Here is a 25,651-nt window from a genome sequence, read left to right as displayed (position 1 = left end):
GTTGTGGCTCTTGATATTTTAAGCCTAGGAGAACACGGCTACTCGTTTTGTGAAGTGCAGAATTTTTATATTTCTGAACATTTAAATCAAATTGCAAATCTTTGCACCAGTCTGCTATCTTAGCAAGATCCGAGTGAATATTTTTGCAGGTTTGTTTAGCAAGTCCTTCCTTATGAGTTACTTCGTCACCTGCAAAACGTCTAAGTTTACTACTAATATTGTCTGTAACATCAACACGAAAGACATGGGCCCCAACATAACATACGACACGAATGACATGGATTCCAACACACTTCTCGGACGTACATCTGAAGTCACTGCTATGTCTTTCGACGATTCTCAAGGCAAGGTAGCATGTTATGTCCTCTCCCGTCCAGACAAAATGATATCAGGAAGAGAGAACTGGGCATACATGTGCAGCCTGCATTGTTGCCAGTATGCCTCCCTCCCACTCCTCCCTCGTCCTATGCCCCCCAACCCCTCGATCTGACTGTCCTACTGGTGGAATGTTCAAGGGCAAGTGTCTTATTGGTAGGGTGTATGGAGATAGCATGAATGGTTGCCAGATGTTTTCCAAGAGGTGGAACTACCCTCAAGGTCAAGAGGACAGGGAACCAAATGCAGGTTTGTGCACAGAGTGTGTTCCCTGCCCAAGGCCTCCTGACAGGAGCAGTCACGGAAGCCACTTGATAGACTTTAATGACGGTCTCTACCACGTCACATTCCAATACGGTGGCCCTGAAAATACAAAAAGTGTCACACAGTTCCGCCGAGCTAAGACAGCGGTACCAGCCCTCAGAGTCACCCTAGACAGCTTCTAAACGATTTCCTCCATCCCTGTGACGACGCTGTGGACACAGTCCAATCGCACTCAGTGTAAAATGGTAGAAAATCCAAGATACCTGTATACCGCTTAAATTTATGGAAGGTCAAAGATGGTCCATCGACCCTAAGCTAAAAACTATGATCTACAATTGTTAACATATTTTAAACAATTCCATATTTCATGGCCTATTTACTTAAACATAAGAAACAATTAGCCCCTCCCATTCAGATATGTACAGCAGTCTTTTATTATCACTCAAGTATGGACATTTAATTAAAAAAAACACGCTACGTATGGCGCAAGAGACATCGCTCGCCGGATAAAGGATACTTGATTTAATTCTGGATTTATTACAATGACTGCAGCAGTTTTTATGTGATCACACTGTACTGCTAGGAGTAGTAGGAAAGAATGGTGTTGTTATGAACATTTGCAGCCGCTGTGCACCGTCCTGTATGAATACTTATGGGCCTTGTAGACTTGCAACATCTATCTGCTGGAGCGAGCACGCCTGCTGCTAGAAATTGCCGTATGAGCCAGCCGGAGGCTATACGCATTTGTTGTAGCCCTGACCAGCAGCCAAGGATCTGCAGAACTTCCACCCAGCCATTCCTCAGCCGCCTGTCCATGACCGTGCAACTGCTAAACTTTTGCTGAGTTAATTGAGCACAGGATGTGCACAAACAGTGATACCTCTGCCTCTACTGGAAGGAGACTGCGTGAGGCAAACGGATTCTGGTGCGAGAACAGGAAGCACTTGACAGGCCTGAAGACGCAGACGGCGGACCTCTGCCTTTCAGGGAGAGGTGTAATGAGGGTTGCCGAAAGGGCAGGAGCTGTCGATGTTGTGTGCATTAAGACAATATCCCATGTGCCGGATGCTGGTGAGCACGCACTTCCTCTCGGCCCTCAGCTCACATGTTGAGTCCACATCTGTATTAATCTGTCTTCTGCGATGAAACATGCATGTGATAGCTCTGGAGAGCGGGAGGAAGCTTGTTGGCGTCTTCGTCTCGATGCTGATATTTCAAGTAAGCAGAGAAACATTTGAGTCTGTGTATTTACGCTTGATACTTACATGTCATCCTCTGTTCTAGAAATACCTCCAACACCACTCAGCACACAGGGTCGGCAGCATGTAGTGGGCATCTTTCGGTGATAGCCAGGTCTCCTATGATGACTGTGATGATGATGGTGATGACGAAGCACCCATCTGGTACCAGGTGTAACTGACGTATATATGTTAACTGGTCAGACATATAACATACAGATATGTCTAACGATAAATAAAATTGCTTAACGAATTCAAATCATCTTCCTGCTTTGGCATAGATCCTTCTCTGTTCCCTGACACCGACCCTAAAACAACTAACGAGATTCTACTCCCTCTAGACTCCGTTATAACATTAATTAAGGGGAAACTCAACGAACAATATTGCCGTCAAGTCCTGATCGTGCCATGGAGACCACACCAGCTCTGCGTTGGTAGCTCAGACCCGCGCTGGGAAACAATGTGACGTCACCAACAGCACCTGAGCTGAGACCATCAACATCAAGGCAGTCAGCCTCACCCAGACCAACTCTGGCAGTTCTGATAATACAGGGAAACCTCATTTACACATTTATCACCTCTCATTTTTCACACTTATATCTTGTTTTGTGTACTTCTTTTGCATGCAAAGTTACCTGACTTCCACGTTTTCAGTTTATATGTTTTCGCCTTTTCACACTATTATTTTTTACGTTATTATTTTTTTACGCTATTATTTTTAGCCCCCCCCCCCCCAATGTCATTTTTATCGCACTTATACCTTGTAAAGTATAAGAAATGGTCGTGAAATTTTCGTATATGGTGTGACCGTGAAAATTGGTTTGCTGTCTGCATGCAAGAGTGCAGTAATTATTGTGGGTCGTAGCTAAAATACGCGCACAAGTGGCGACACTGTTGTTCATGACCTTGTGGCAGTCGGTTTCAGATATAAAGAGGGGGAGTGCTCCCGCAGTCCAACCATCACAATACATAACTGATGTATGCAGTTGCAGCTCGAGGCAATTTCAGCAGGTGGAGAGCACACCGAGTAAAACTAGGAGTGTTTTTGATAGAGTGAACTTAATTTTTTTAGTATAGTTTCCAGTTTTTGTGCATACGGAAAATGATGAGTTTGTCAGAAAACAAAAGATGGTATATCTCCATTTATGAGAAAATAAATGTAACTAAAGAAATAGAAAGAAGTCCTAAAAGGAGCATTGCACAACATCTCAAAATCCCACGCTCTGCTTGAACTACCATAGTGTCCAATAAAACACAGGTAAGACCTAGTGCTTCGAAAGCCGGCCAAGCCCTCTGAGAAATGTCCTCGAATCAGGGTGTAAAGTCTGCGGGCTTGAAAAATTGCGTACAAACTCGGTTTCAGCAGCAGAGTGCAGTTATTGTGCCTGTTTCAGGAACAATACTCAACGAAAAGGCTTTAGAAATCTCAAGAAAAAGTTAAATGAATGAAAACTTCCACAATTTGTCTGGGTATCTACACACCCTCAAAGTAAGATGTGGCATAACTGGCTGCAGAGTTTGTGGGGAGACTAACAGCGAGAACAGCGTCACTCTAACATGCTGGAAAAAATGTGATCTTCCCAGTCTAACTGGAAAATACTGCCTGAAAAATGTTTTCAACGTATGGTAATCTGGACTTTTATTAACTTATTGATGGACAAAACACTGGAAGTTAAGTGCGATCCCTTCTTTGGGGTAAATAGAATCAAGCAGAGAATGATGGTCTTCCTCACCACAAACACAGACGGCTGTGATAAATTCCTACCACTTGTGACTGGGAAGTCAGCAAAGACTCGATGCTTCATGGGAGTAAAATTGTATCTCACCGAGTATGAGTCAGACAAGAAGACATGGATGACTCCAAAACTCTTCAAGAGTCACTGGAAAAGCTTAACGCGCTCATGCATCGTTAGAAGACAACTGTCGGCTCACCCTCTGGCACTACAGTTCAGCAACATAGAAATGGCAGTTTATAGCATATTGCCTGAGCCATCTTCAACCTCTGGACTTTGGAATTATTCCTGCCACAAAAGCAAAGTATATAGATATAGTGGTTCAAAGTGTGATTGCACATTTCAACAGTGGAAAGGAAGATCCTAAACTGGATGTGTTGCACGTAGGGCAAATAATCGCATTGTAGGTTAGGATACTCTTTCCACATACAATAATTATTTATAGCTTTCCCGGTTATTTCCCTCTGAACGTTACTAAAATTTTTAGACTAGATCTATAAATTAAATTAAATGGCAGTGTATGTACATTTTTAATTTAGTTTTACATATCTGTCAATGTAGTACATAAGGACTGATTGGGATCAATTGAAGCCAAAGACAGTACAAAAATGCTTTAGAAAAGCTGGTACCACAGATGATGAAAGCCAAGCTAAACCAAAAATACTGAAGATTTTGACGCAGCTTTCGATGTATCAGAAGATAATGACTGGGTTCTTTTTTGGAATGGAACTGATATGTGTGATTGTATTGCTTGTGATGGCGATGTTGCCATGGGTTGTATGCAGAATGACGATGCAAAAATTAAAAAAGTCGTGCCTCCATGAATTTAAACAAATAGTTCTGAAGAATATAAAGAATTGCATGGTGACTCCGTGGATCCTCCCTGTCAGAAGTATTTACTCGTTTGAAAGTAACACAATGTTATCCAAGAATAAGAAACGTTACTGATAACAAGATGTGCATAGTAATTCCATATGAACATCTGATCTATAAATGCAGTGTTATTTCCAAAAAAAATACGCAATTGATTCATTATTTAGTCCTAAGTAACTTAAATTGTCCATAATTTAGGCTGAAGTCTAAATGAGTGCTTACCTGTTTTGGAAAGAAAATCATAAATGATCCATGGAATCCTGTCATTAGTTATAGTGCAGTGGTGCGCAGTGATATCATCAACCGAAACCTGTTGGTCATGGTAAAAAACTATTGCATATATGTAGGATGAAAATAGTGCAATATCATGGGACACTTCAATTGCTGATCTGTTAGAGAAAAATACAACTTGGGTGTTATACAGACCTGCAAGAAAGAGGGTATGGGAAAGCTCTTATTTGAGTTCTGTTTTTGGAAATTCACCCATGTGTGTTTGATCCATTAACTGGTCGTCCTCCTACAGCCATCTTCCAGAGGATATAGCTGTTAAACAGGGCATTATTAACGTCTAAAATACAACGTTTGCTCACGGTGGTCTGCTTTGGCTTGCTTGAGAAATTACAGGAATGATGCACAATATATGAGTAAGTACCAAACGTATAATACGCGTGGATATTATAAAAGTGGTGGCATTGAATTACCCATAAAACTCCAGGACGTCAATAACTCTGAAAGTTAGATTTCCCATATATTTATTCGTGTATACGGCCAGGATGACAAAAGCAAACCTGGTAAGCATGAAGTTGTTGGACCCCTTCCTTTTTCTGATTATACCAGTCAGTTCCAGAATTATGCAGATTTGTCATTTACGCTCAGGTGAAAGAAGTCATGGGATAGCGCTGTGCATATATACAGAGGATGCTAGTATCATGCACACAATGTATAGAAGGGCAGTGCATTGGCTGTGCCGTACTCAAATCACTCCTACAGTATGAAAAGGTTTTGAAAGTGGTTATAGCAGCACGACAGGAATTAACAGACTCTAGACGTGGAATGTATTTGGATATTTGGAGATAGATGCATGGGACATTCCATTTCGGGAAGCATCAGGGAATCCACAGTGCCAAGAGTATGCCGATATCACCAAATTTTAGGCATAATCTTTCACCATGGGCAACGCAGTGGCCGACGGACTTCACTTAATGACCAAGACCAGCAGCTTTGCGTAGAGTTGTCAGTGCTAACAGACAAGCAACGTTTGTGAAATAACCGTAGAAATCAATATGGAATGTATGACGAATGTAGCCATTAAGACAGTACAGCGAAATTTTGCGGTAATGGGCTATGGCAGCAGACGATCGAAGCAACTACCTTTGCTAATTGCACACCATTGACTGCAGAACGGCTCTTGGACTCGTAACCATACCAGTTGGACGCTAGACGACCTGAAAATCGTGCTCCCATCAGATGAGCTCCGATTTCAGTTGGTAAGAACTGGTGGTAGGGTTTCAGTGTGGCGCAGACTCCACAGAGCCGTGGATCCAAGTTGTCAACAAGGCACTGTGCAAGTTTTTAGTGGCCCAGTAATGGGGCAGGCTGCAGTTACATGGAATAGACTGGGTCCTCTACTACAACTGAACCTGTCATTAACCATTTGCAGCCGTTCATGGACTTCATGTGCCCAAACAACGATGGAATTTTTATGGAGGACAATGCACCATATTACTGGAACACAAACGCTCACGACTGGTTTGAAGAACGTCCTGGACACTCGAACAAATGGTGTGAACAACCAGATTAAATGACATTAACCCCATTGAACTTTTATTAGGCATAATTGTGCACAAAATCCTGCACCGGCAACACTTTCGTAGTTATGGACGGCTACAAAGGCAAATTTTCTGGAGGGGACTTCCAACGACTTGTTGAGTCCATGAAATGTGAGATTACGGCAGTGGGCTGGGCAGCAGGAGGTCCGACGCTATATTAGGAGGTATCCCATGACTTCTGTGGCTTCAGTGTATGTCTCAAGGAAATAAACAACGCTGCTGCTGGATAAAGAACATGTATCACCCAATTTCTCTTTGCCACCCCCCCCCCCCCCCCAGCAAATTTATCAAAAACTTGTGGTGCACAGCATATTTACACTACTTGCCTGAACCCATTTCATATAAGTAAGCGATTAACATAGCTTCTGCTGCACTGCTCTACACAGGACCAGATATGTGTAGAGATACCTGCTGACGCAAATAAATTCTTGAAGTTTAAGAAATTTCACTACCTATACACAGTACGTTTTATCGTATATGCTCACTTCAAGTATCTTCTCGCTCCTGTGGTGTGCTGTGATAGCGACTACATTGCCTTACATACTACTCTCAAACACCAATATGTACTATATGTGGCAGTGAAGTTGATGTGGTTTATCACACCAAAATTACTATGACCAACTCGAAGGAAGGTAAAACATTATTTGATGATGCAGTTGACTGCTATGTTTTTGGACTGCCATTTGATAAGGAAATGGATGCTCTGCATAGTAATCATTGTCATCTGGGGGCAAGTTCTGTAGCGCAGCACACAATGAATGCAACCTGAACTACAAACTACAATGACACTTATCCACTTCTTTCCAGAATCAGTGGATGTGTTGCTCATTTCCTTTTTGAGCACTTTGCTGATTTTGTCTTGTGCAGTGATCTGGTTAGGATTCTGCCTGAGAGCAATGAAAACATATTTCGTTTCGCAAGTGAATCATGCCAATGATTATGCTGCACTTCCTGGACTCACCATAGTGTATACATGTACCACATCAGTAACTTGCTGAAACTACACATCAGGTGGATATGCTACTCTCTTGCTGCCCATTCCGATGATGGTAAGGCTCAACTTGTGACAAAGAAAGTGGTCTTCCCATATTACTATTCATTTCGATGGAGAAACTCCATAAAGCCGTCTTGGCCAACACAACCACATTTTCTAGAAATCTTAAAGGCTTACCATAACGGGTGCAAAAATGGCCATTTCGAGAAAATTCTGGAGTGTATGCATGGAAACATATATGCTGGACTCTGCATTCTACTACACTGCACCAGGTCTTTTGTGGGACGCTATGCTCAAAAGCGCAGGAATCAATACGAAACTCTTAACCAATCTCCACACGATGTAGTTATTTGTGATCGAAATTTGTGGGGGAATTTGCCAGTGGTTTCATATGCAGGCAAAAGCAACTAACTTGTGAATAAGTGAAAAGTTCAATAGAACATCTGCTAATTCAAATAACGTCCTGTACCAGGATGTAAACATTTTATATGGACACGCTTGCAACAATCTTTGCCTCTTGCGGGAGGCTTGACGCCTGTCTCATGAAGAATTCGTTGCGCTGGGTGATTTCTCAACTGTGCCAGCAGAGTCTGACATACGATATTTCGTGGCGGGGGCATGCTATATCCTAACAGATTTGCATGAAGCACACTGTGATTTTCCGCTATGACCTGATTATCGACATCAGTGAAACTGTTCCCTCCTGAAACTGATGATGCCAGGGATAAAAAAAAGGGGGAATGGAACTGATTAGAATTAGAGCCTACCATTCATGCTCGTTATGCAATACATTGGTATTATTACCAGTAAGAGAGATTATGCAACATATGATTTTGAGAAAGTCTCTTAGAAGCCTGTAAATAATGCAATTTTCAGGAAAACCACGCAGAATGTTAGAAACCATTGTGTTATTTATGTAGTCAGTTCCTATTATGGAAGTAACTGATTGCCAAGCCAAATTTTAAATAAGCTACCAATTTCAACAAAGAACTTATACCTCTGGAAATGGCTAAGGTTTTCAATGAGTTCATTAAACCTTTTTTTGGCGGTATGTGTATATTCGGCCTATCGAAACAACACATGTTCCAATTTTATTATGAGTTTGCAAAAACTCATTACACATGTATGGATGAATGTCATAGATATCACATCTGGATGAAATTTCATTTAAAAAATTTAATGCACATTTAATTGTATACCTGCAACGAACAAACAAAATAATTTGTTACTACAGAAGGCTGAGTGGAGCCACTTCTGCTTCAAGTCAGGGTAGCTGTTGGGATCCTGTGAAGCGTCAACGAAGCCAGTAAAATGCTATTAGAGTGAAGTTATTTATTCAGAATTTTTCTAATTTTCACTCCTTACTGTTGTCTGACATTCATCTCCTAAATCAGCATCACAGTACAGTTCAGTGTGTGATGTGCAGAAGATTAATCCAGCTCCACCTAAATATAGAACATATACCCCTAAATATAGACCATACAGTGTGAGGCTGGCATCTTTCGGTGATTGGTCTTTAGTTATTAAGCAACGCATTAACAAACTGAGTGAAAATGGATTCTTTTATAATGCCGATGAAGATGAAACCGTGTCCTTCCATGGTGGTGGAGGGTTGAAATACTGGAATGAGACGCCCAAACCGTTGATTGAACCCGCTGTGTGATTTCTCAAGTGCTTGTTTGTCATTCGTGTGGAGAGTGAGGACTTTGTGTATAATGTCTCTCAGAATATAGAAGCGAAAATTACTGCAAAGGATGCAGCTAATATTAAATCTCCACGTAAAAAATACAGCAAAGGATGCGGTTAATATTAAATCTCCACCAATATTAAATCTCCATTACATTTTCTGAAAGCAGCATCAGAACAACATGTGACAGAGACCTTCTGACAACCCTCTCCTGTGTAAAATCTTCTTCCAGGAAGAAATGGGAGTATTATTCCTTCCATGCAGACATATTGGTACCTGTGTTAAATATGAACCTAACCTTTCCTCGCGTTCTGTGTATCAGATACCTGTTTCAGTTAAAGTTATAACATTTTTAACGAAGGCAGTGATGTTGTAAGACACATTATTATTTCGTTACGTATATTTTTATACATTGTTAATATACATGGTAATAAATAAAGCAATATGGTTGAAAAGCATTCTTTTCTTGTTTATCCTTACATCAGTCACACTTATGGCTGCTGTTGATGCTATTGCCATGACTACAATGTGATCTTAACTTCTCCTCACATGTGTTGAAGAATCGCGATTTCTTATGTCAAAACATAGATCTGACAGACAATACCACCTTTATGTCAACGCATGCACTCTTTCATGGGATTTAAAAAACATCATTCCGTCCCCCAACAGAGCACTACTTTTACGACCTGTGCTACACAGTTCCATATGATCCGCTACCAAGTGCTTTTCGACATGTATACCCCACTAAGGTAGTAGCGACTAAATTCTGTACTAGGGTGCATTGTGGGAAGAAAACGAAAACCTGATTTTGTCAACGCTCAAAACCACTTGTCACATATAAATTATAGAGTGTTGGCTCATGTGTCATCTTACTTTAGTATAAAGCATTATACAGCAGATGTAATCGGTATTGTCGATAGAAAGTCCTTGGTTTCTTAATGTATGCTCTTTATGTAGGTCAGAAGGACATGTCTAGAGACATCTTGCCATTTCTGATAGTAAGGAGCAGGAGGCATATTAGGGGAAATTGCTATAGAGACAATGGGAATACCAGAAAATCAACCAAAACAGAACTGGTTGATGTTGAAATGGCTCATCAGGCTGGACTAATGCAATGACCTATAGATCACTCTTAATTTATGGATTCGGATAAAACGTGAGATTTTTTAACAAAGTGGATACGTGCGACTACGTAACGTCTGTCAAAAACGTTTACGTTCTCGTCCTCTAAAAAGAACATTGTTTTTAAGTTCTGAGTTATAACTGTGGAATGGACTGTTTGAATTTGATCCTACTTAAATATTGGATTAAATGCTGGCGATACCGATGTACATTTCAAAAATCAGAAAGGAATGTATATGCATTTACTCGTATATAGTGCAGAAGACTGTAGTTTTAATGGAATACTTGTTGGTGGTGGTATGGATTACCCTACAGACAGATGTATAGAAACTATGTTACATACATCTAGTTCGATTCTATCGGATGACTGGGCATTTTCTCCGTAAGCAAATGACGTTTCAAAATCAAGAGGGAGTCTGTATGCTGTAGAAGACTTTGGGAGTGAGTGCACAACTGACTGTTCGTCATAAACAAATTAAATTTCAAGTATCACTGTGGTATTTATACACATGCACATGGTTCAAATGGTTCAAATGGCTCTGAGCACTATGGGACTTAACATCTATGGTCATCAGTCCCCTAGAACTTAGAACTACTTAAACCTAACTAACCTAAGGACATCACACAACACCCAGCCATCACGAGGCAGAGAAAATCCCTGACCCCGCCGGGAATCGAACCCGGGAACCCGGGCGTGGGAAGCGAGAACGCTACCGCACGACCACGAGATGCGGGCACACATGCACATGGTATGGAAGACTGTAGTTTTGGTGGAACAGAAATTTGGAAACTGCGACAGCATTTCGCATGTAACTGGTTTTTGTATGCTTTAAATAACACATTTATTACATCCAAAGCCTGTTACAGTAGATATACCATCTTGAATTTGAAAGTTAAATTTGAAATTTGTGGTAAGGTCTTACGGGACCAAACTGCTGAGGACATCGGTCCCTAAGCCAACACACTACTTAATCTAACTTACGCTATGGACAACACACACGCCCATGCCCGAGGGAGGAGTCGAACCTCCGACGGGGGGAGCCGCACAGACCGTGACAAGGCTCCTGAGACCACGCGTCCAATAACATCTTGCATTGTACTTTTGCTGATCATAGAATGATTGGGTGGCCAAAATCACAAACAGCACATCTCCATTTCAGTGCTTCCATCTCCATTTCAGTGCTTCCACAATGTTAGGCAACGCAATACAACGGATATACTATCTCTCCACTGCAGCACATACCATTTCCTGCAAACAACCTATCTTCAAGACACTTTGATGCTTTAGGAAAAACACTCGGTGACGACTTTTGAACTATTAATTGTGTTGATGTACTGACACTGCTGCTGTCGAATACAGAAATGCTGAGGCAGAATGTGCTATACTTAGCTGTCAACTGTCGCTTAATACTATGTCAATTTGCTGCACAGCTTCTACCACTGTTTGAACGAGCCCCACCTTCGTACCTCAGTATATATTCTAAGTTACCGTTATGACTTGTCATTGTCAGCTTCTATACTGACTTTAACTCGTATAGACCAGTTGGTGGGTAAATGGTATGTACTGGTGAATGGTAACATCGATTAGACAGCTCAGTACTACCTAGTCGCTGTCTAGTAGTCATGTGACTCCACAACTGTTCATGTTATGTGTCTGATCTGTGAGGGTTCAAATGGTTCAAATGGCTCTGAGCACTATGGGACTTAACATCTATGGTCATCAATCCCCTAGAACTTAGAACTACTTAAACCTAACTAACCTAAGGACAGGACACAACACCCAGCCATCACGAGGCAGAGAAAATCCCTGACCCCGCTGGGAATCGAACCCGGGAACCCAGGCGTGGGAAGCGAGAACGCTACCGCACGACCACGATCTGTGAGGGAAATGCATCAACATCGTATAGGCTAGTATTCTCCATTTGACTATTTAACCGAAAAAGAAAGCTCTTGGAAAGATAACACATTGCTCCCAAAAACATAAGGGTAGATTTAGGTATGTATGGAGGTACAGAGACAACCATGATGTACTCGGCCAGCAACTGAGAGTTTGATGGCTTGCGGCGTCTTTGTTTTAGGTGTAGGATGCTCGTAGGTCATTGAGTTGTCAACAAGTAGGCAAGAAGACCTGTGGTGCAGGTGCTAGATGATCTGAACGTAAATAAATCTATTGCACATTAGTAGGACTGGAAATCCTCTACACTGTCATCATAACTATAGTAGAAATCCCCTACACTGTCACCGTAATCATTAACTGCAGGAAAATGTGTAGCTGTAAGCATCTGGGTCGAGCTGGAATAGATTCTGGCTCAGTCAATTTTCAGGAATCTTAAGGAAAGTGACCCAAACACTAATAATTGACAGGTCAACATAGGTGGGGCTGGGGAGCAGCCATAAATCCTATCGGCATGTTACCTAACTAACGTTATAACTTGGACCAAAGTTTAAGTACTGGTGGGTCTGTTTCTAAAAAAATAAAATATGTACTACTACATGTGTGCCCACTGCCCCCTGTTCCAGCTGGAATACGACATCACGGTCAGTCCACTCTCGATTATAATCGGGCGGGGAAATGGAAATGCTTTGATTAAACTCTAAATATTTCCCTAGTCTTACAGTAGCCCTGAACTGTGCGTGGTTGTGCGATGCAATTGCACTAATGTAAATAATTCAATGGATAGTGTGAATTGGAAGCACTGTGACACTATTAGAATAGCATTAGCAGCTACAGGTATCTGCAGAGGACTGACAGTTGGTGAGAGTTGGAGCTGAATGCAAATGAAAGTAACTACCGGGTGGTTATAATTAAGACTTCCCTATTTCACACGCTATAACACGGAAACTAATAAACAAGCAAGTACCAAACTTGGTAGCATTAATGTCAAGTATATGTGGAAGAGGAATAATTCAGAATCAGTTCAATTGACACACTTTTAACGTGCTGCTACGGTACATCATACCATTACATACCGGTACCATTACTGATACGAAAGGGTTCAATATGGCACCCAATCAGTTTCCAGAAAAGTCTGGAAGCACAGGATTGGATTCTGCACAGCAGAACGAAGCGTGTCCGTGTGTATACTGCCTACTTCTCTTGATATGCTGCGCTTCAGATCAGCACATGTGTGAATGTTGCCCTGGTAAACCCTGTCCTTCAGGAGCCCCAAACATGAAATCACAGAGAGTGGGATCAGGGGATCGTGCCGGCCAAGCATTTGGAAACGGTCGGCTGATAATTCGATCGTTTTCAAATGTGTTTCTGAAAAGCAGGTGGACTTCATGAGCGATGTGCGATGCGGCCCCATCTTGCATGAACACTGTTGAGATCAATGTGTCTGTCTTCTATAGGGCGTGTATGACAGGCCAGCGAACCATATCATTGGAAAGCTGGCCAGTCACACTGTACGTCTTTGGTCCTTTAGCCCCATCGTGTTCAAAAAAGAATGGGCCAATGATGAACGTAGCCATGAAGTCACACCATACGATGACACGTTCACGTACAGAGGAACTTCATGCACAGTTACTGGTGGTGAAGATCCCCCCACTCGGCAATTCAGTATGTTCACCTGACCTGTCAGAGAAAAATGAGATGCATCTGTCCTTAGCGTAGTCCAGGGACAGTCCTCGTCAACTTCAATCCTTGAGAGAAAATGGAGAGCGAAGTCAACGCGTCGTTGTACCTCCTGTGGTGCAAGCTGCTGTATGATATGGATATTGTACGGATACCACATGAGACTGGTTCGAAGAACCTTCCATACAGTGGACCACTGGATTTTCAGCTGTCGTGACACAGCACGCGCACTGCCTGGCGATTGAGAATTGCGCGCAGTGTTGTCTTCCATAGCAGCAGCGATTTCAACCACCTGTGGTGCAAACAGTCGTCGACGTTTACTCCGAGCGACGCCCAGTTCTCCAGTTGATTCGAACTTCCTCATCATGCTCCGCACAACAGGTGGGGAAAGAGGACCCTTCCATAATTCTTTCAGCCGGCGATGTTCTCGAAGTGCAGCTGCAGCATTACTGTTGTTTTGATTACAGAGCTTCACCAATAATGCCCTGCTCCTTTTGTCCAAGATCATTTGACATGTCAGCAAGTGGACTGCGACTGGTCAGGTGTGTGAGACACGATGACTGATCACAGCACTTGGTGGCCATAGTTGGAACTGGACGGTGGCACTGTGACGCATGGAAATCATGCACCCCCACTCTGGACATTATTGCTACCAAGTTTGGTACTCGTACGGTAATTAGTTTCTGTGTTATAACTTGTTAAACCCCCCATGAACCATGGACCTTGCCGTTGGTGGGGAGGCTTGCGTGCCTCAGGGATACAGATGGCCGTACTGTAGGTGCAACCACAACGGAGGGGTATCTGTTGAGAGGCCAGACAAACATGTGGTTCCTGAAGAGGGGCAGCAGCCTTTTCAGTAGTTGCAGGGGCAACAGTCTGGATGATTGACTGATCTGGCCTTGTAACATTAACCAAAACGGCCTTGCTGTGCTGGTACTGCGAACGGCTGAAAGCAAGGGGAAACTACAGCCGTAATTTTTCCCGAGGACATGCAGCTTTACTGTATGATTAAATGATGATGGCGTCCTCTTGGGTAAAATATTCCGGAGGTAAAATAGTCCCCCATTCGGATCTCCGGGCGGGGACTACTCAAGAGGATGTCGTTATCAGGAGAAAGAAAACTGGCATTCTACGGATCGGAGCGTGGAATGTCAGATCCCTTAATCGGGCAGGTAGGTTAGAAAATTTAAAAAGGGAAATGGATAGGTTAAAGTTAGATATAGTGGGAATTAGTGAAGTTCGGTGGCAGGAGGAGCAAGACTTTTGGTCAGGTGATTACAGGGTTATAAATACAAAATCAAATAGGGGTAATGCAGGAGTAGGTTTAATAATGAATAAAAAAATAGGAGTGCGGGTTAGCTACTACAAACAGCATAGTGAACGCATTATTATGGCCAAGATAGACACAAAGCCCATGCCTACTACAGTAGTACAAGTTTATATGCCAACTAGCTCTGCAGATGATGAAGAAATTGATGAAATGTATGACGAGATAAAAGAAATTATTCAGGTAGTGAAGGGAGACGAAAATTTAATAGTCATGGGTGACTGGAATTCGTCAGTAGGAAAAGGGAGAGAAGGAAATATAGTAGGTGAATATGGATTGGGGGGAAGAAATGAAAGAGGAAGCCGCCTTGTAGAATTTTGCACAGAGCATAACTTAATCATAGCTAACACTTGGTTCAAGAATCATAAAAGAAGGTTGTATACCTGGAAGAATCCTGGAGATACTAATAGGTATCAGATAGATTATATAATGGTAAGACAGAGATTTAGGAACCAGGTTTTAAATTGTAAGACATTTCCAGGGGCAGATGTGGATTCTGACCACAATCTACTGGTTATGAACTGCAGATTGAAACTGAAGAAACTGCAAAAAGGTGGGAATTTAAGGAGATGGGACCTGGATAAACTGAAAGAACCAGAGGTTGTAGAGTGTTTCAGGGAGAGCATAAGGGAACAATTGACAGGAATGGGGGAAAAAAATGCAGTAGAAGAAGAATGGGTAGCTCTGAGGGATGAAGTAGTGAAGGCAGCAGAGGATCAAGTAGGTAAAAAGACGAGGGCTAATAGAAATCCTTGGGTAACAGAAGAAATATTGAATTTAATTGATGAAAGGAGAAAATATAAAAATGCAGTAAATGAAGCAGGCAAAAGGGAATACAAACGTCTCAAAAATGAGATCGACAGAAAGTGCAAAATGGCTAAGCAGGGATGGCTAGAGGACAAATGTAAGGATGTAGAGGATTGTCTCACTAGGGGTAAGATAGATACTGCCTACAGGAAAATTAAAGAGACCTTTGGAGAGAAGAGAACCACTTGTATGAATATCAAGAGCTCAGATGGCAACCCAGTTCTAAGCAAAGAAGGGAAGGCAGAAAGGTGGAAGGAGTATATAGAGGGTTTATACAAGGGCGATGTACTTGAGGACAGTATTATGGAAATGGAAGAGGATGTAGATGAAGATGAAATGGGAGATAAGATACTGCGTGAAGAGTTTGACAGAGCACTGAAAGACCTGAGTCGAAACAAGGCCCCGGGAGTAGACAACATTCCATTAGAACTACTGATGGCCTTGGGAGAGCCAGTCATGACAAAACTCTACCATCTGGTGAGCAAGATGTATGAGACAGGCGAAATACCCACAGACTTCAAGAAGAATATAATAATTCCAATACCAAAGAAAGCAGGTGTTGACAGATGTGAAAATTACCGAACTATCAGTTTAATAAGTCACAGCTGCAAAATACTAACGCGAATTCTTTACAGACGAATGGAAAAACTGGTAGAAGCGGACCTCGGGGAAGATCAATTTGGATTCCGTAGAAATGTTGGAACACGTGAGGCAATACTAACCTTACGACTTATCTTAGAAGAAAGATTAAGAAAAGGCAAACCTACGTTTCTAGCATTTGTAGACTTAGAGAAAGCTTTTGACAACGTTAACTGGAATACTCTCTTTCAAATTCTGAAGGTGGCAGGGGTAAAATACAGGGAGCGAAAGGCTATTTACAATTTGTACAGAAACCAGATGGCAGTTATAAGAGTCGAAGGGCATGAAAGGGAAGCAGTGGTTGGGAAGGGAGTGAGACAGGGTTGTAGCCTCTCCCCGATGTTATTCAATCTGTATATTGAGCAAGCAGTAAAGGAAACAAAAGAAAAATTCGGAGTAGGTATTAAAATTCATGGAGAAGAAGTAAAAACTTTGAGGTTCGCCGATGACATTGTAATTCTGTCGGAGACAGCAAAGGACTTGGAAGAGCAGTTGAACGGAATGGACAGTGTCTTGAAAGGAGGATATAAGATGAACATCAACAAAAGCAAAACGAGGATAATGGAATGTAGTCAAATTAAATCAGGTGATGCTGAGGGGATTAGATTAGGAAATGAGACACTTAAAGTGGTAAAGGAGTTTTGCTATTTAGGGAGTAAAATAGCTGATGATGGTCGAAGTAGAGAGGATATAAAATGTAGACTGGCAATGGCAAGGAAATCGTTTCTGAAGAAGAGAAATTTGTTAACATCAAGTATAGATTTAAGTGTCAGGAAGTCGTTTCTGAAAGTATTTGTATGGAGTGTAGCCATGTATGGAAGTGAAACATGGACGATAACCAGTTTGGACAAGAAGAGAATAGAAGCTTTCGAAATGTGGTGCTACAGAAGAATGCTGAAGATAAGGTGGGTAGATCACGTAACTAATGAGGAGGTATTGAACAGGATTGGGGAGAAGAGAAGTTTGTGGCACAACTTGACTAGAAGAAGGGATCGGTTGGTAGGACATGTTTTGAGGCATCAAGGGATCACAAATTTAGCATTGGAGGGCAGTGTGGAGGGTAAAAATCGTAGAGGGAGACCAAGAGATCAGTACACTAAGCAGATTCAGAAGGATGTAGGTTGCAGTAGGTACTGGGAGATGAAGAAGCTTGCACAGGATAGAGTAGCATGGAGAGCTGCATCAAACCAGTCTCAGGACTGAAGACCACAACAACAACAACAACTTGTTAAAAGGGAAAATTAAATTATAACCACCCGTACTTAATCCCCATAAAATCTTAATGAATTGTCTAAAAACTGTAAATAGCGCCATATGCTGGAAATTGTTAATTACTAAAAACCACGTATATTACGCGGTTTCCTGAAAATCGATAAATCGCATCTTATATTTACATGCCTTGTCTTAAAAAAAGTGGGGGAAATCGGTAAAATAGTAATGAAATATGCATCTTCTTAAAAAGTCGGTAAAAATTAGCCATGAAAACATAAATAACGTCGTACAGTGCAGGAAATAGCACTGGCTGCCTAACTTCAATGATAACTATGTTACTACCGCTGGATGCTACACAATGCTGGAAATTTGCAGTATCACATGAATTTACTCATGCTGCTACTGCTGCTTGAACAATGTCCAAATTAAAAGCGCCAGTCTAAGGATGCTGAAGACGCTAAAGGGTGGTGAAGCTGATGTCTGGGAAATGATGAATGGCTGCGCAGTAGGGGTGCCGGTGGGGTGGAAGGCCCAGTAGCACCATAGTGGGAGGATGCCATTTTTTGGATCATAAATTACCATCATTAAACGGACAGTTATAACTTTACACTAAAAGCACTTGGTCAATAACTAATACCTGGGTATACATGAACCCAAATCCCAGACTAGGCCGTCATCTTGCCTGTAAATTATGTTAATTATCATGGCAGTTGTTGCCCACTAATTACATCCTAAATAAAGAAAATATGCACCCAAGTGAGCAGATTGTTTGCATAAGAGAATAAAGCCCCCTTTGTTCTGAAACCAGCTGACGCACACTATTACCAAAACGTTTTTATAGCTACAATTACATCACCAAATGTTACATGACGATGTTACATTGTATCCTAACCGACGTCTGACGTCATTTGCTAAGATTTGCAGCCATGCACTTCATACGCCACTACAATAAAATAACAAATATCTTACTAAATCTTAATGCAGCACTTTAAAGACTAACTAAAATACGCAAATTTAAACAATTTCTTTATTTCACCTTACTTACAGTAGATTTACTGTATTTCTATTCTTCACAGACGAAACTTACTCACATGTATGTTCGTCATTGAACAGTCTGGATGCCTTATACGTTCCTCACCCAAAGAATTTGTGCATTTGTGTGCCAAACATTTGACCATCACAGTTTCCTCATGCGCTCTACTTTACCAACTTTGATTTGATAACATTTAAATTTCTTGACGCAGTGATAGCTCTGAGCGATTTCTCGTCCCTAACGTTCCTTACACTACGTTCTCACAATCATTGCACATATCAGTCTATTAACAGATAGAATAAATTATACTCAGTCTTGCTTTACAGTTGCAGCCAAGTGACTCAAGAGTCACTACTGATTTGTTTTCAGCTCGGACATTGTTTCATGGATTCGTCCATATTACTGCTGACTGCTCCACCTACACGACTGTCCATTTCCTCGTTGATTTGCGCGAAACTCTTGTTCCTCGTCTCGGGCATGAGCGTGTAGACATAAATAACGGCAAACACACACATCACGGTGAAGCCCCAGAAGGAGTAGTAGGCGCCCAGGCCGTCAGAGACCACTTGGAACATCTTCTTGAGGAAGAAGCCATACAGTGCTATAACGACCGTGCCAATAGCCACGCCGATGCCCTTCACAGAGACGTGGAACAGTTCACCCATAAACAAGGACAGCACTGGTGCCGGGCCGATAGAGAACGAAATCTGGAAGAAGTTTAACACATGTTACAATCTCAATTATTCCAGTCTTCTTAGAGAAGCTAAGGTAATCAAAGCCAAAAATACTAAAATATGCAATGTTTTTATGCATTTGGGAAAACTGTAGAAATCCAATAAATCATTGAACTCACTAAAAAATTAAGTGTATTGTTACTATAGCAGGGCTGCATGAAACTGTCAGTTATGCAGTAGTGACATTTCAGTCTGCTTTCATCACGTGTACTTATGAGTCATTGACAAAAAGAAAACCATTTGCTTCTCTGAGGGTGAGATAAGACAGCTGCTAGAGGCAGCTGTGGGGATTAGCGACATTAGTTGTACAAACTGGGATGGTGCGCCAGTAACATAGTGAGATATCTCAGGCACACCTGGCCAAAATTTGTGAATGAAAACTCAAATTGTGCAGTAGAACTTTGCTATTGTGTTTTGACAAGTATGAAAATGTTCTTATGAAGCAGCAGTTGAAGAATCCGTTGACATGAACTGAATTTCTTCAGTCTGTTGTTCACAGAGTCCGGGTGTTAAGTCTATCCACATATTCAGCATTGAATATGGTCAGCCAAAAACGGCCAATGGCTATGAGATACGTCCATGACCGAAACTGTGTGGTTTTGTACTCTTAATGTTAAGGTCTGTTCGCCCATACTAAATGTGGTCTTCCCTTGATGGAGGCAGTGGGGGTGGGGGGGGGGGGTGGGGGGGGTGGGGGGTAGAATGGTTCTTGAGGATAACATGTGAGGCCACCAGTAACACGTGCACAAGTTACTATTTGCCGAAGGAGGAAGTTTCAATATCTGGCACATCAACACTTGCATTGAAGTGATGAACGTTCTCTTTAAGAATGAACTCGTAGTTAAAAGTAAAGCCGATGCGTTTCAGTATCACTAAGAACTGGGACTCATTGCAATCCATCATACACGATTAGAAAGGAGCAGATACAGACTGGGTACGAGGTGCGGCAGAAAAATAATGATATTCATGAACAAAACTTTAGTTCCCAGCTGTATGTGCGGTTATCCCAACACAGCCACCCGGTTTGAAACTCGAGAACATTTCATCAGCAGCGTTCTTTCATGCTGGGAAGCGTTCGTTCACACACAAGTAATGACACTAGGATTCTGGCAACAATCTAGCGGTACTGCTTACTCACATTTCCCAGAACTTCTAGGCAGGTCTCTCAGTGACAGCCGGAGCATAAGTTTTTACATGGTATCAGACGTTTCCGGCGGTCTGAGAGATAGTAAAATACTTGCGATAGTAACGGAGGCTTACGACGTCAAAAACTGAAGTAAATGTGAACTCTTGTCAATTCAGACCACAAAATAATATGAGGATTAATGACTAGGAAGTGTGACGCAGTATTTGGACATGAAAAAGATACATGCTGATATAGTTTCAATATATAATTTACAAGTGAACAGAATGTTTTGACTTTCTGGACGTAACTGTAAATAGACACGATTTCTTCCGTCATATTTTCAGTGATTACGAATTACAGATTTTCAGTTATGGTTACAAACCAAAATTCCTAAGTGAATAATGACACATGATGAATGGCCTCTATAGAAGGAAGCTAGAATGACCAAGTCGAAAATCATTTGTATGCTTTCTATTTACTTTTCAGCAAGAGAGCTGATAGCAAAAACTGTTACCTCCGTTTCTGGTCCAAAGAGTAGCAGACTGATACGACTCATTTTGCGAAATTTCCCAGTTGACTCCGCAGCACTGTGATCCAGAGAACCTCTCAAAGAGGTTTAACTTTCTTGTGTAAACCCACGCTTTAGCTACAGGTCGACTGGTTCTGATTACTCTGTCAATAATTGCGCTTTTCTGGGGGGTGCAGCCTACAACCACACTGTTAACATTTTAATGTTGCAAAACTATTCACTGGCACTTATACGAGGCCAGAGAAGTTTTAAATAGTGTTCTGGAAGTACTAGGATCTTTTCTGAAAACTGTTATTCATAGGGACACATAACCATCTGCAAATGGTACACCGCCAACGCAGATGATTATCACTGAACCAGCTCAAAGATACTGGCCAGGAGCATTCAAAACGACCAGACAGTCGATCACACCACAGATCGTGTTCGTGAAATTACTCCTGCAATTAGAAGACTGGTTAGATAGTTAATAATTGCTGAATATCATTGGCTCAGATGCTCCAGAATTATGTTACAAGTCTACCGAACCTTCTGCATCTGTACAGGAGTTTGTCTCGTCCGTCCACAAGTAAATAAGAATAATATAATGAAATCATAATGTAGTAACTACGTCCACATCGGCAGAACAAAGATATTATTCCACATAAAACCAATAGCAGCTTTCCATTAAGAAACTGTAGCATTACATTGAATCCAATCATGCCGGCGAGTGGCACCCAGTCGAAGGCAGTAGGCACGTCTCCGTAGATGTCGTCGACGTAGAAGTAAGCTCCCTCTGCAGCCAGACAGATGGCGCACGCCGAGAAAGTCGCCATGCAGAGGGGCCTCCGATCGAACCTCTCGACGACCAGCGACGACGCGACGTTTGCACCAAGCGTGACGACAGTCAGGATAATGGAAGAGATGTTCGAGTCGAGCTCGCTTCCACTCTTCTCAAATATGTACGTCGTGTACGTGGTGAGTGCGGTCGACCCTGCCGACATCTGAAATAGAATAAATCCTATCGCTAAGAGCAACGTCCGGCGGTGCACTGGCACCAAGATAACGTCCGTGAACTTTCCTTTGTTTTGCTGTTTCTCACGTATATCTTTATACAACAACTCCAGCTCAAACTTGAGCTCCTCTGGCGTTAGCTGGCCTTTGAGTCTTTCGAGACACTTCACAGCTTCCGCTTCTCTGTGATGCGTGAGAAAGAAGTATGGTGACTCCGGCATCCAGATGAATGTCAAGACGAAGATTATCGGAATTGAGGTGCAGATGAGAGCAACGGTGGTGATGGATAGGTAAGGCCCAATGCAATACACAAGCAGGGTGCCACACTGCATCAGGATGTAATGGATCACAATTAGCGTCCCCCTTAGGTCGGTGTCGGCTATCTCACACAGAAAAACAGGTAAGGCAGTAATAATGGCACCGGCTCCCAAGCTTCCAATCGCTCGTGCTGCGAGCAGCATTCCATAGGAATCGGCGAACGCCACTATCAACCACCAGATGACGAAAGGTCCAGCTCCAAAAAGGGCCACTTTTTTACGCCCCACGACGTCCACTGCATAGCCGGCGGCAAATATAGTAACCAGCATGGTGAGTGAGTTGATGGAGGCGAGCCAGGACCCCTCGTCAGCGGTGAGTGGAACTGGTGAATCTTCTGCCTCCAGGATTGGTATAGTCGTTCCAGCCCAACCCATGAAGGTACCGTAACACGTGTAGATCAGCGACGCTGTAAAAAAACAAAAAGAAGCCCATATGAATCTATTAGCTGGGAGATCCCTGCCACGTAGTGTGAAAACTTGATGAGGGGTGACATGGTCACCTTGAAAGTAACAATGGTCGAATATTTGGGAATGCGTGGAAACGAAAACAGTCTTTGAGCGTAAGCTTCATCTGCTTACAGCTGCAGTACTGCATAGTGTGCTAAGATGGCTGCACGTCACAGGCCATGAGTGTCTTCCACTGCTTTATCTTGTTTTTATATTGTGTGACGAGGGAAATTGCAGCCATTAATTTTATTTGCTTCTTTTACTAAGTTTAAAGATGATGATCAAACGATCGAAACCGGTTATGACTCTGAATACAACAAATTGTCAACCAAAGACTGTTTTCGTTTCCTTGTGTTCTCTAGTGGGCAAAAGTTGATCTGGGAAGCTAAACAGTTAATTCAGTGGTTCTCACTGCAAGAATACCACTATCGAAGAACAAATCGAATGACCAATTCCTGAAAAAATAATATGGCTCACGAACGCACAGAAAGTACAAAATTGTTCACGGTTACTCAGGGACTGTGGTTGTTACAATGAAATCGAAGGAGGAAGAAATGACCAAACATGAGAATAGCATTCGTGTTTCTTATCTCGCTAAGCAACACAGAGCGTTAAATCTACTGCCTGTGCTATCTTAAAGAAGAAAGACGAACGAAAGTAAGGTAATCAGGCGAAACTAGTGATTATGCTACGAATCGAATACTAGAAGTAGGAAATGTATTGACTCTTGGCTTAAGGAATAGATACTTGAATGAATTTTCATTATGCAGCGGAGTGTGCGCTGATATCAAACTTCCTGGCAGACCAAATTTAAGTGGCGGACCGAACTCTAGATCTTTGCCTCTCGTGGGCAAGTACTTCATTAGCTGAGCTACCTAAACACGACTCAAAAACCATCCTCACATATTCACTAGAGCTAGTACCTCGTCTCCTACCTTCCAAACTTCACAGAACTTCTCCTGCGAGACTTGCTAGACTAGCACTTCGGCTCACTGCTCACTGCTGTTAAGTCATAGTCTCCGTAATGTCCTTTCTTCCAGGGGTGCTAGTCTTGTGAGTTTTGCAGGAGAACTGTGAAGTTCAGAAAGCAGGAAATGAGGTACTGCCAGAAGTGAAGCTCAGTTAGACAGTCAGGATTTCGCAGCCATGCAGTGCAGGTGTCTTGTGTGTTTCTGCCTGTGGAGTGCACGCACTCGCTGTTGTTTACTTTGCGCAGCTTTTGCTTATGTGTCGCTTACATGTACTAGAGCTATGGCCAGCCGTTTTCTAAAATCCACACTACGATTCACCTTTTTAATGATTACTCCAGACCAAAGCCTTTGGAAGGGGACGATTTCTATGCGACGAAGCTAAGATCCCTACTTCTGACATTTGGGGCATCCATTTGTCCATCGTAAACAGTGTGATGTACGTCAAAGTCGTCAGTAATGCGGTGTGTGAACAAATACTTCGTGACGCGAAACATGGACCAAGCTTTCGCCACGCCGACTGCAATGTCCGTGTGGTCACTGTCGACCATGTAGGCTTTGACATGCTCACCGTGCGAGTCTGAACTAGCATTCGAGACCGAGCGAGGTGGCGCAGTGGCAAGCACACTGGACTCCCATTCGAGAGGACGACGGTTCAACCCGCGTCTAGCCATTCTGATTTAGGTTATCTGTGATTTCCCTAAATGATGAATGGTTGCATAGTAGGGGTGTCTGTGGGGTGGAAGGGCCAGTAGCACCATAGTAGGCGAGATGCCATTTTTTGGGTCATAAATTATCATCATTTAACGGACAGTTATAACTTTACACTAAAAGCACTTGGACAATAACTAACACCTGGGTATACATGAACCCAAATCCCAGACTAGGCCGTCATCTTGCCTGTAAATTATGTTATTTATCATGACAGTTATTGCCCACTAATTACGTCCTAAATAAAGAAAATATGCACCCAAGTGAGCAGTTTGTTTGCATAAGAGAATAAAGCCCTCTTTGTTCTGAAACCAGCTGACGTGCTCTATTACCAAAAACGTTTTCATAGCTACAATTGTATCACCAAATGTTACATGACGAAGTTACGTTGTATCCTAACCGACGTCTGACGTCGTTTGCTAAGATTTGCAGCCATTCACTTCACACGCCACTACAATAAAATAACAAATAACTTTCTAAATATTATTGCAGCATTTTTAAGATTAACTAAAATACACAAATTTAAACAATTTCTTTATTTCACCTTACTTACACTCGATTTACTGTATTTATGTTCTTCACAGACGAAACTTACTCATATGTATGTTCGTCATTGAACAGTCTGGATGCCTTATACGTTCCTTACCCAAAGAATCCGTGCATTTGTGTGCGAAACGGGGGCGCTTCGATCTGCAGACGCAGTTTTCAGGGACGAGGGACTGGCTTGGAAAGCCCATGATAAAAATCGTTTAACAGAAGTGTAAATAACTTCATTCAGTAATACACTGAGCTAAAATAACCCAGAAGATGAGGGTAATGTACAATTAATCGTCAGATGTGCTTTCGACGTTACAAGCTGCGAGATGATATTTTTCATACTTACATGGGAAAGATGAATTAAAACGACACCTGCTACATCGAATGAACGAAATTTTATCGCATGCACAAGGAATCCTCAGAGTTTCTAAAGAGAAACGAAGCTCGTTGACGTTTGAAAAATTTCTTCCTTCCGACAATTTGGATACAAAACACGCGTAAAGCAACGTTTCCGTTAATATTGGTGCAAACAAATTGGAAATGTACGATTAAATGTATTTCAATTACATTTTCACGAAAAGAAAT

General features: G+C 42.1%; 1 protein-coding gene across 1 annotated transcript in view; it reads right to left on the bottom strand.

Moving 5' to 3' along the window:
• Positions 1–2,248: 2,248 nt before the first annotated feature.
• Positions 2,249–25,651, bottom strand: part of LOC126424742 (facilitated trehalose transporter Tret1-like) — a 118,929-nt gene continuing 95,526 nt past the window's right edge. The window contains exons 2-4 of the mRNA XM_050087502.1: positions 21,780–22,810; positions 19,221–19,414; positions 2,249–2,417 (exon numbers count right to left, since the gene is read on the bottom strand). Of these exons, the coding sequence (XP_049943459.1) occupies positions 2,249–2,417; positions 19,221–19,414; positions 21,780–22,810 (1,394 nt within the window). The remainder of the gene's footprint in view (positions 2,418–19,220; positions 19,415–21,779; positions 22,811–25,651) is intronic.

Source organism: Schistocerca serialis, chromosome 1 (assembly GCF_023864345.2).
Source record: "Schistocerca serialis cubense isolate TAMUIC-IGC-003099 chromosome 1, iqSchSeri2.2, whole genome shotgun sequence".
NCBI classification, from domain to species: Eukaryota; Metazoa; Arthropoda; class Insecta; order Orthoptera; family Acrididae; genus Schistocerca; species Schistocerca serialis.
Note: the sequence above shows the minus strand (reverse complement) of the source record. Positions and strands in the feature narration are given on the sequence as shown.